Source organism: Medicago truncatula, chromosome 1 (assembly GCF_003473485.1).
Source record: "Medicago truncatula cultivar Jemalong A17 chromosome 1, MtrunA17r5.0-ANR, whole genome shotgun sequence".
Taxonomy (NCBI): Eukaryota; Viridiplantae; Streptophyta; class Magnoliopsida; order Fabales; family Fabaceae; genus Medicago; species Medicago truncatula.
Window position 1 is genome coordinate 40,585,612 of NC_053042.1, and position 11,182 is coordinate 40,596,793.

Sequence of the window (11,182 nt, forward strand, 5' to 3'; positions counted from 1 at the left end):
GCGTGGTCACGAGATGATTTATCGTCATTGGCCAAAGCGTGTGATGAGGTAGTATGGACATATTCAAACCGTTATTAGCATCCATCCGTCGTACCAGATATGAATGTCTTTCAAATTGACTATGCATTCCAAGATTTTTTTTGTTGCATGTTATACCTGAGGAAATGCAGGATCTATTCATGGAGTCACATGGGCAATCTGCATTGAGTTACATTGTTTGGTTTTATATGATATCCCATCTCATATTAGTGGCTCCAATCGAGGGAGATCCTTCTATGCCAGCAAATATGGAGGTTCTAATAGAGGAGGAGAATGCCAATTATACTTTGGATGCTTTGCAGCTAATCAGGAGGGTTAGGATCATTTGCTTCGATAGGATGAAAATGGGTATCGCGTACGATGATATGTGGGGTTCTCTTCAGTAGATTGTTGAAGAAACAGAGTTGGCCACTCAACATCAAGTCGCACGTAGAAGGAGGCGTTCTGATGACTTTATATATTCTTTTATTTTATTTCTCATGAATGATGTATATCGTAAGTCCACAATAAATGTCATTATGAAATGTTGAATGAAATACGAACAAATTTTATGTCATTTAAATGTTAAATGAATTTTGAGTGTAGAATGTTGAATTTGAATGTGTTTTGTTTGAATGTTTTCATGTGTGTTTGAGTGTGTTATGGAAATGCATTGTGTCACATTCTCCTTCTATTTTGTGTTATACGTTTTGCATCTGGATTTTGAGGGGCTTATGAGCAATTAAAGGGGCCTAATAAGTAATTTCCTCAACATTGAGTTTTGTTCTTCATTCAAGAAAGCCCAAACTTGAACCAATCACACTTGCATCAACAACTCAACCCTCCTACGTTTACATTGTTCGCGCGAAGAATAGAAAAATGGAGAATGAAGCAGAAAAGCAAAACAATTCAATAAACAAGAAAAGTTCCACTGTGATACGAATCCCTTCATATCAAGAAGTAATTGAATCTTCACAAACAAAATCAACTCCACCATCTCTATTCGTTCCGTCTCAAACTTTTTCTCAAGCTTTTGCGTTCGTCAAATCCTCAGAATTCTACTCTCCACCTCCTTCACTTCCAAAGTATTCGCACTTCTCATTTCTTCTTCTAATTCGTATATATATATATATATATTTTTTTTTATCATATTCTTCATTTTCGTATTCTTAATTTTGATTAGGGAAAATGCTCCATCGAACGCTTCATCTTCAACACCGTCAACATCATCTGCAACAAATAATGCTCCTGCAGCTTCACCAAATTTACCAAATTCAAATTCTCAACCTACTCAAAATCGTAATGCAATTCTTGTCAGCAATAGACAGGTCAATTTCATTTTATAATAATATTGTATACGCTTCTTAATCTTATGCATATTAGTTTATTAGGGTTTTTATGATCTTGTGCTTTGTGTGAAAGTGATTTTTTTATTTTATTTTTATTTTTATCAGAAAGGGAATCCGTTGCTGAAACATATTAGGAACGTGAGATGGACATTTGCCGATGTTGTTTGTGATTTCTTGCTTGGACAAAGCTCATGTGCTCTCTATCTCAGGTTATTTTTTTCTTTACAAATCTACTTCCAGTTGTTGCACCATGTTTGGTTTTCTAGTGGCACTATAGTCGTAGCGGAATTTTAACAAACTGGTATTGTTTTGCAATTTGTGGGTTGATTTTGGTTTGTTACTGTCATTTATCTTAAGACATTTTTTGGCTAGTTTCTGCAGACAAGTAACTTGTTTAAGTGAAACGCTTTCTATTATCTAAGCATGATTTGTTAGTTATTATGTAGATGGCAAAAATATTGGGATGCTTGAATTTTTTATAGCATTTGGTAGACATATAAAGAAACGGGAAAACAGGAAAAGAAAGGGGAAAACAGGATATATAAGTTTTGATCTAATGTGCAATAAACATATAAATAGTAGAATAGAACAGGATAAAAGGTTAGATAGGAGTACATTTTGGTTCCACTAAAAATAATAGAATAAAAAAAACAAAATAGAAAAAGCTCTCCCTTTCCGTTCTCTTTGTGCGGCAAAAACTACCTTCATATCAAATTGCGAGTAATTGGCGGATCTCCCAGTGCATTCTCTTCCTCCATTACTGTCTATATGTGCCATAATTAGATATATGATATGATTGCATGATAATATTCATATCAGCATTTCGATTTGTTAGGAAAATTTTATAGAAGAATGCATAAAAATAGGATATTTGACCGATTAAATTTTGGCTGACCATACATGAGAGAGATAATGGGCGGGCAATTATTATTTGTAAGTGTTACATGCTGCCACAATGGATTCTTAAGTTTCTTGTCAAACTTCTCTCGTAACAATAAGCATCTTCTAATTCATATTAAGTCTCTCAATTAAGTGGATCTACTATGTTAGGTACTCATGTGGAACTTTCTGGTTTATCGTAGAGCTTCTTGTTTTCTACATTATCTGTCTCCTTTTTGTGGTTTTTTAGTTGGACATCTGAGAAGACGTCATTGCTGCTAGATGGTTTTAATATAGTTATTTTTATGTAACAACTTGACTAAAGTGGATGATTTTGATGCAGTCTTCGGTATCATCTGCTTCATCCAGACTACTTATATCACAGAATAAGGGAGCTGCAGAAGAATTTCAAACTTCGTGTAGTTTTGTGCCATGTTGATGTGGTGAGGCACCCTGCTATGTACTCAATTTATATTGTCTATTTTAGTTTACCGTTCCCTATGATCTATATAGAAATTTGTAATTTAAATATAGCGGTTATTATATTATATAATGAAGTGACATTTTCTGTGTTTTCTTATTAATGATTGCAGGAGGATGTAGTGAAGCCTTTACTTGAAGTTACAAAAACAGCTTTGCTTCATGATTGTACCCTCTTATGTGGATGGAGGTGTGATTGACACTCCCTTTAACTGTGTGTTTGCATTTTTTTTCCTTAACTTGTAGGAGCATGAGAGCACTGCTGTCTATACTCTTAACGGACTTCTTACTTCTTACTTGATTCTTATTCTTTTTTTAAAAGGTCTTGCTTAATTCCTATTTGAAAGTATTAAATGACTACAAATCAAATATTTTGTTAAAGATGAAAGTTTTTGTTATGACATAATGAAGAACGTTAATGTCGATAGATATTTTTTAGACTTTTTTCTATGTACATCTTGAAAGGACCAAGGAGAAGAAAAGCTTATTGTGGCTTCTTCGGAACTTTTGTATATTTAGCATATAACTCATACCATTTAAAGTAGTATGGGTGTGAATTTCAATGTCTTCAGTAGCATCTGGCATTCCTCTAACCTGTCTAATTTATTTTGTATCATTTCTTTCTATTGTTTTATAGCCTGGAGGAATGCGGACGTTACTTGGAAACCATAAAAGTCTACGAAAACAAACCTGCAGATATTATTCAAGGCCAAATGGATACGGACTATCTATCGCGGGTATGCTTGTGTTTTATTCTTCCTACACATTAGTTTACTATGGATTTTGGTACTTCCAGAAAAGTATTAAAGTTGCAATTGTTAAGTTGATTATTTTCTAAGCATAATCATCAAAGGCACTGATGCTATTTTACTTTTAACTGTAGCTAACACATGCCCTAACAACAGTTCGGCATGTCAACAAGACTGATGTAGTTACCCTTGGTACCAACTTTGGGGTATGTGTTTTGTTTTTTTCGCTCACATACATATATTGATTGATTTGTTCGCAAAAGATTTTGATCAAACTGGATTCTTGTCCTTTCAGTCTCTATCTAACATAATGGGTGCATCCATGGAGGATCTAGCTCGTTGCCCTGGCATAGGAGAGCGCAAGGTATATTACCAGTGGAATAGGACAACGATTCATAGTTATATTTTTGAGGCTGTTGCTTAATTTGGTAGGGTACCACAGCCCATTGATATAGACCAAAAGAATTCTAAATATTAATATGTTTCCCGATAACAGGTCAAGCGCTTGTTTGACACGTTTCATGAACCGTTCAAGCGTGTGGAATCCAGCCGGCAAGCCATTCCAGAGACTTCTGTCCAGAATCAGCCAACTAGTCAAGATACATCTGTTATAAACAATACCGAATCTTCCTCTTCTCTTGAAGACATACATAAGGATGCAGACAGTGCAAGCAAACGTAAGAAGAAAGAACCCGAGTTTACTGTCAGATCTGCCCTCTCCGTAGCTTTTGCCAAATTATCTGAAAGAGCTGGAAAGAGGAACATCTCATCAAAATTGAAGGAGAAAGAAGAAACAGTTGTTGTCAGAGAATCAGATGCGGAGACATAAAATTACAGCTTATATTATCAGTGGTTGTTTAACAATTTTTCCTCAAGCAAGATAATTTCATGAGTTCTAGAGGGATAATCACCATGATTTTACACCAACGGTATTCTGCGAGGAGTGTTATAAGGGAAACAGCTGCACTTACTAATTGAAGGAGTAGTTAGTTGGTTGGTTGTAATTTGACAACTGGACTTTTAGTTGGCTGGGACAAGTTTAAACTGAATGGGAATGAAGAGAAGGTGGCTTATAGGATTTAACGCTATGATGAAGATTGGATTTAATTTATGGTTACTTAGAGGGAGGGCCTATCAAAGTTCTTAGGTCAAGAGATATTCTCATCTTCTGTACACTGTTTACCCAGTCGTCTCCTTGATTCCAAAATCACATTGATTCAGAATTGAGGGGAAGAGCTTCATCAATAATAGTTTCTGTTGTTGTATATCAAACAAAAAAATATTTCAGTTGTTTGTTTGTTTCTATCAGTTTTAAGCAATTTTCTGAACCAGTTACGAACTCCTTGCCCAGCCCCTATATATATCTAGGGTAATTTTGGGTTGTGCAGGTTTACAAGAGGACATTTGCTTAAAAAGACAGTTAGACCCAGATTTCAGTAAGGGTTCTGGAAGTTATAATCTTACTACATAATATTCAACTAAGCAAAAAAATTATAAAAAAAATGTATCTCCTTATGATCTATCTCCTAGGAATTTACTGCTCACGTTTCGTGTATATTACATCTTTACACAATATCAAGATGCTATTAGAAAAGTAGTTTCTCCTTTGCATCAAGAAATATCACAGAGATTGATATGTAGGGCATTTCACTACAAATAGACTGTAGGTAAAAATTCCCCTCAGAGTTTTGGTTTGTGTGGTAGGATGCATAAAATTTTCTTGCATATTTTTATGATAGAAGTATCCGCTGATATGACCTGCTGTGATTTCTGTTGTGCTTACATGCGTTTTGGGAATCTCTCGTCTTCAGCGGTATACAACAAGTCCAAACAGGTCAGCATTATTCCATTAAACTCCTTACATCTATTTGTCTGTATGTTATATTAGTATTTATCTTCATAGAAATATGAAGGAGCTTTCAATATAGCTGTCCAATTTCACCCTATGCTAGAGCCTAAAATTTAGCACTTCTCCTACAGCCAGAAAGAAAGAAGCGGGATCAATTGATCACCTTCGTTGCCTTTAAGTTGATGCTTTATGTTGTAGGTCATTTTTTCGTTAACCAAAAGATATTCAGTTTAATTTGAAGTATGTTATTGAGTTTGGTTTCAGGCAGTGATTTCTTGGATTACAAAATTTGTCGGTAATCGAAACTCTTAATGATTGGATATTAATTTCATTATAATACATAAGAAATATAATGTTCTCCTTAATTTTAGAAAGTTCACATTCCTCTTAATTTTGTACCATATCTTAGCAAGTTTATCATAACAAAACCAATCTAAGAAAGATGTTAATATTCTATATGGATATTTATACCATTATATAAAGGGAACTCCATTCCGAGTTAACTACTAATAGCTACTAATTTTGGTCAAACCTTTTCCTGGACAAATTTACCCTCAATAACAGTTTTTTTCCAAATTGAAATTTACACTGTAGTTTAAGGGAACTCGGAAACAAACTACTAGTCATGAATATTATACATATTATACAATAAAATATATATACAACCAAACACAATAGAAAAGCGGATAGACAAGCATGTTAGTGCCCATCTTTCCGTCAATTAAAATACCATAAACATCTAGAACAAAGTGCATCTATAACTAATGCAAATGTTTCTATCCTTATTGGCCCTTTAGGCTTATTTGAATCGTCTTTGTTTTTCTCTTTTTTCACCTCTTCGCCATTCAGTAGAGCTGAAGGAATGCTGCATATCTAAGTTACCAATTGAGGATGTCCCATCAAGTCTGATATTGCAATTTTGCACCACATTTGTCCATGAACCATTTGAGTCCAATAAGTTAAAGTAGTTTTCTCTAGGCTGCTTGTGCTTTTCTCAAACAGGACTTCGAAGATAATGCACACCTAATAACTTGGTATTTGTTTCTGAAATCTTAGGGAACTGGAAAGAGAATGGGCTCTCACAAGTGGTATCAATGATTGTACAACGTCTGTCATGAGTGGCCTGTAATCAGCTTCTGGCTGTATGCACATTGCGGCGATGGCAGCTACCTGTAAAACCCCGTAGCAACATAAAGTAAAATGGTAAGTTAATTGATGGTAAAAATATTATCAATCCAAATTATAAGTCATAATTATGAGGATAATAAGAGAATAACAGTGACTAAACGAAATCAGGTCTGACCTGAACTAAAGCCTTCTTTGAGTACTGCCCATGTAGAACTGGGTCAACCATTTCCACAACTTTTTCTCTGTTTGTCAATCTTGGAAGAGCCTGATGAATAACAAGTGTCGGAGGATGTCACAAAATGAAATGTCAGTATTACAAGCTCAATTAGGTCCTTAAGGATGACTATTTTTTTCCCTTTGGTTTTAAACAAACTAGTCTTGAATAGTTTCAAAGTACTGTTTTCTTACCCAAGAGACGAGGACATGTTCTCCGGTGGGCCGCTTAATATCAACTGGTACACGTCCTGTTAGTAATTCGAGAAGAACTACACCGTAGCTGTAAACATCCGACTTTGTAGTAAGCTTACCCGTGGAGGCATACCTACATTATCATATCCAAGTTAAACAGACAAATTAAATTTATGGAATAATTTATGAAGTCAATGATTTTTTTAAAATTATTACTAGGTTTCTTTGTGACATCATAAAAGACTAGCTAGGAATTCAAATTGTCTCCAGCCGGCAATCCTCTGCATTCATACAATAGGAACATTGGTGGTCATTTGAAATTTGAACCGTCCGATTTTGATTAAATGACCCCGATATGCGTTGACTGCGTGAATGCGGGGATTACGGATGCCAGACCATCCAAATTTCCTAGCTAGCTAGTATTTAAAAAATAACAGCCTGCTGCTTGATAGAGACTGGTGTGTGACCATGTGCATGAGTTCTTTGTTTGAGATTGCAAGTTATGAAATGGGAGTGGGTAACGATAGATGTAATGGGGTACTCATATTACTCACTCTGGTGCCAAATATCCAGTGGTCCCCAACACACGGGTAGAAACCTGGCCATTTCTCTTCTCTGATCCCATATTAGCCAATCCAAAATCTGCCACCTTTGCACGGAAATTCTGATCCAGTAAAACATTATAAGTCTTGAAGTCTCTATGTATCACGGGTGAAACAGCATGTTCATGCAGGAACTCCAAGGCCCTGGCACAATCAAGGGCTATCCTCATCCGGGACCACCAATCCAATGGCTGAGTTTTATCGTTGAGGGAATGAAGATGGTGTTGGAGTGTACCATTTGGCATGTATTCAAAAATCAATAACCTGTGGTGTTGATCAGCACAATAGCCAAGTAACTCCACCAAATAAGGAGACCGCAATTGGCTTAGGAGATCGACCTGCCATAAATGTCATTTAGTCTTCACACCCATGTGCTAGATTTTAATAAAGATCACAGTATGAGTTGGCAACTAGGAAGGACTAATGTAATGTGAAGATAAAATAATTTGCATTTCAATTCTCATGGTCCCAATTTTGATTGCAAAACGCCAGAGAATTCTGTGCAAGAGTTAATAGAAAATACTATATTACTGTCAGTATTTCAAAGTTATAGGAATAAAATTATTATGATTTTCATTTAATGTTACTGTAGATATATTAAAATCTAATTCATAGTACACCCTAACAAATACATTGCTCTAGTCACACGGGATGCCATAAATTAAGATAAGAGCAAGAGTGTACATTAAGGCTGTCATATGATAAGTTGCGTAAGTCCATCTGAGAACAATGTTATTTGAACATTAATTTGGTTGACAACCATATTTTTACAAAGAAAAGTATGTGTTGGCACAAAAAACAAAGCAATAGATAGAAGGTAAAAATATAATGCGAGTATGAGAGAGAATGTTGTTTCAAAAGTTATTAGGAAATAGTTGTACAAATATCATTTCTCTTTAAAATAAATTTGTTAGTAACGACTTGTCATTTGTTTTCTATTTTCTTTGGCAACATATAGAAGTTTCAGCTTTGATAAAAGACAAAAACATTGTTCTCTGTACAAACAGTGAGTTAACAAGAAAGGGAGATATTGAGAGAGAGCAGGTAACAAACAAGAGATGTTAAATCATTGCATACCAATAACAAAAAGTGATATATTAATAATATCTCACTCACCTCTATTCTGAATGCACGCTCTCCTTGCTTACCCTCACTCTGAAGCAACTTAATGGCTGCCAAAGTTCCATCACTTAAGACTCCTTTATACATCAAACCATTAATTCCTCCATTACCAATCTCATTTGCTTCATTGAAACCATTAGTAGCAACTTCTAGCTCCCTATAAGTGAAAACTTGCACTCCTCGAAATTTAGGTGTTGGTGGTGTCCTGCTCAAATTTCCCCCATAAAGACACCCACCTTTAACATCTGAAATCATTGTTTCATACCAACTATTTATTAGCTTCAAAAGCCTCAGTCATCTAACTTACTATAAAATTTTAATTGACGACGAAAATTTAAAGAAATTTTTTAAACTTTGCTAAATATTTAATGGACATGAATTTCAAATTTCCTGGTCTCTTTTTGATATGGAATACATCTAATGATACTATCTATATATTGTAAAGACACTCTTCTGACCATACCTCCATACTCACTTATAATTTAGATAGAAGCTCATAAAATTTGCATATATTGTATCTGTTTGGCCAAGTAAGAACATGGTTGCAATTAATTGATAATAACATGGAGTTACCTGGGCTAGAATCAAAGGACAGAATTGTTGGAGCAATGTGTCTTCTGCTTGTATCATGAAGCACTCTACTCTCACAATCATCTTTGCAAACTCCATTTTTGCTAGAAGACTTTTGGCGACGGATCAAGCATACGACCAAAAAAATGGTAAATAGGAGCATAATTAAGGCAACCATTGTGATGATTATAATAATGGTTTTGAAGGGAAAATGTCCAACATGGTTATGGTAATCTTTTTCTGAATGTAAGTGATGGTAATGGTGTATGAAAGTATGGTTCTTTGTAGAAATAGTTGGTGGCCCTGCAGGTACAGTGGTACTTGAATTAACTTCCATTGGTGACCACAAAGAAGGTTGAGATATTGGAAGGCACAGAGGAAAGAGTAAGGGAGAGAGGTTTTGTTTATAGTAGTAAACAAAACAATGAGGATCGCAAGGAAGTAATTGCTAGTTTTGAGCCTAAGAGGACATGGCATTTGTTTCTATCTTTCTCGTGAATATTTAATCTGTGGTTTTAGACTTTTTGGTGTGTACTTCATTCGTCCATTCTTTTGTTGTTATTTTCTATAGAATTGTCTCTTTCTCTGTATTAGAAAATCCTGGAAGCATTTGCACGGGTTTTTCAATCATGCCCTCCCTTCAATTATTCCCCTAATTTCATGCAAAGTTTCACGGCGTGTAATTTTATTTCGATTTTAGTACACTGAAAAGTCTTACTTTTTTTTAACTAAGGACAAAATTGCGAGGACTTGCACAAGATCCAAATTAGACAATACCTCAGAAAAGCAATGTAGTTGGCTTTAAATCGGAATCTTAGCACTAGGAGTGTCTTAGCCATACACAAAGGCCGGAAGACCTTTAGTTTCTTAGCCTAGACTAACGGCTATTGTTCGGATACTCCAAAATGTCTCATGTTATATGGGCGCTGAGGCCAATAATAGTTTACTGAGTCGCTTAAGACTTTAGGTATCAAAATGTATACAAGGAATATAAATAAGAAAATCGCTCTTCTCACAACCAAAAATGATCATTCCCTTACAAACTGACAAAAATATTCCCAAATGATTTAAGTCACGTTCGCCTTATATCAACATGAGTTAAGCCACGCTGCCTTATACCGCCGTTAATGTCTCATGTTACACGGGTTGTACAAGTATAACATTTTCATAAGTATGCTTTGGTGAAAGTAGAATTGGATTTGGAGCATGTCTTTTCTTATTCTTTGTTTGGAGAAAGAAAACAAAAAGGTAATTGTGCTTTTGGTAGGGTGAAGATAAGTCAATTTATATATTCTATATATAGTGCTTGGAGGGGTCAACCCTGTTGGACCAATTTAACTTGTGAGAGTGAAGTAAGGGGATGAGATGAGTTTACTAGGTAACTGTGCCTTGCATCTACTAGCAATTTGGTATTTCCACAGACACTTCCATGCATCTACTAGGAATTCAGCATTTCCACCAGACACTTCCAATAATAATGCCCTGAAGTCACATGCATAACTCAAATTGGCAGAAGTCAATTCTTAAACGTGTGCATGTTTTTTTACGTAGTAATTTTCTATTATGTGTACCATTAGTTTTGGTTTGTTTTTAATATTTTTCATTTGGTTCTGAAGGTTAGATAAAGAAGGGACAAAAATAAGTACTTGCATTTGGATAGTGAAATCAACTATAATTGAACTCATTAAGAAACTTAAACAAAGTAATATATTATAACTAATCTTTTTGTCTTGCTCGTTTTTATTTCAGCGTGATTTGATTGGATTGCTCAAAATATATATAATGGTATTCACACATGAATGAATTAGAACCGATAAATAGAAAAAATTTGTATATATGTAATTTATTAATGTTGTAAGCCTATAACAACTCTTGCATATATTCACCTCATAGTGAATTTGATAGGTTTTGTAACTTCCTAGTAAGGAGTAAATTGGTATATATGGAATTGAATTAAGGTCACCTAGGGCCTAATATAAGCTACATTATCAAAAGGTAGGGTATCACTATACAAACGGTCAATTGTCA

The 11,182-nt window shown here is 35.0% G+C and overlaps 2 protein-coding genes across 2 annotated transcripts; one reads left to right on the forward strand and one right to left on the reverse strand.

Moving 5' to 3' along the window:
- The first annotated feature begins 843 nt into the window (after positions 1 to 843).
- Positions 844 to 4,926, forward strand: LOC11412075 (DNA excision repair protein ERCC-1). Its single transcript, XM_003591027.4, has 9 exons — positions 844 to 1,103; positions 1,202 to 1,346; positions 1,473 to 1,576; positions 2,590 to 2,689; positions 2,840 to 2,916; positions 3,364 to 3,463; positions 3,610 to 3,681; positions 3,771 to 3,839; positions 3,972 to 4,926. The coding sequence occupies exons 1-9, from the start codon at positions 898 to 900 to the stop codon at positions 4,302 to 4,304; spliced, it is 1,206 nt and encodes a 401-aa protein (XP_003591075.1). The 5' UTR covers positions 844 to 897; the 3' UTR covers positions 4,305 to 4,926.
- Positions 4,927 to 5,871: 945 nt separating this feature from the next.
- Positions 5,872 to 9,706, reverse strand: LOC11406434 (probable serine/threonine-protein kinase PBL7). The gene is made up of 6 exons (XM_003591028.4): positions 9,158 to 9,706; positions 8,579 to 8,829; positions 7,415 to 7,800; positions 6,861 to 6,993; positions 6,628 to 6,717; positions 5,872 to 6,494 (listed from the first exon to the last, which is right to left on the reverse strand). Exons 1-6 carry the CDS (start codon positions 9,489 to 9,491, stop codon positions 6,348 to 6,350), a joined length of 1,341 nt encoding a protein of 446 aa, XP_003591076.1. The 5' UTR covers positions 9,492 to 9,706; the 3' UTR covers positions 5,872 to 6,347.
- Positions 9,707 to 11,182: the final 1,476 nt, after the last annotated feature.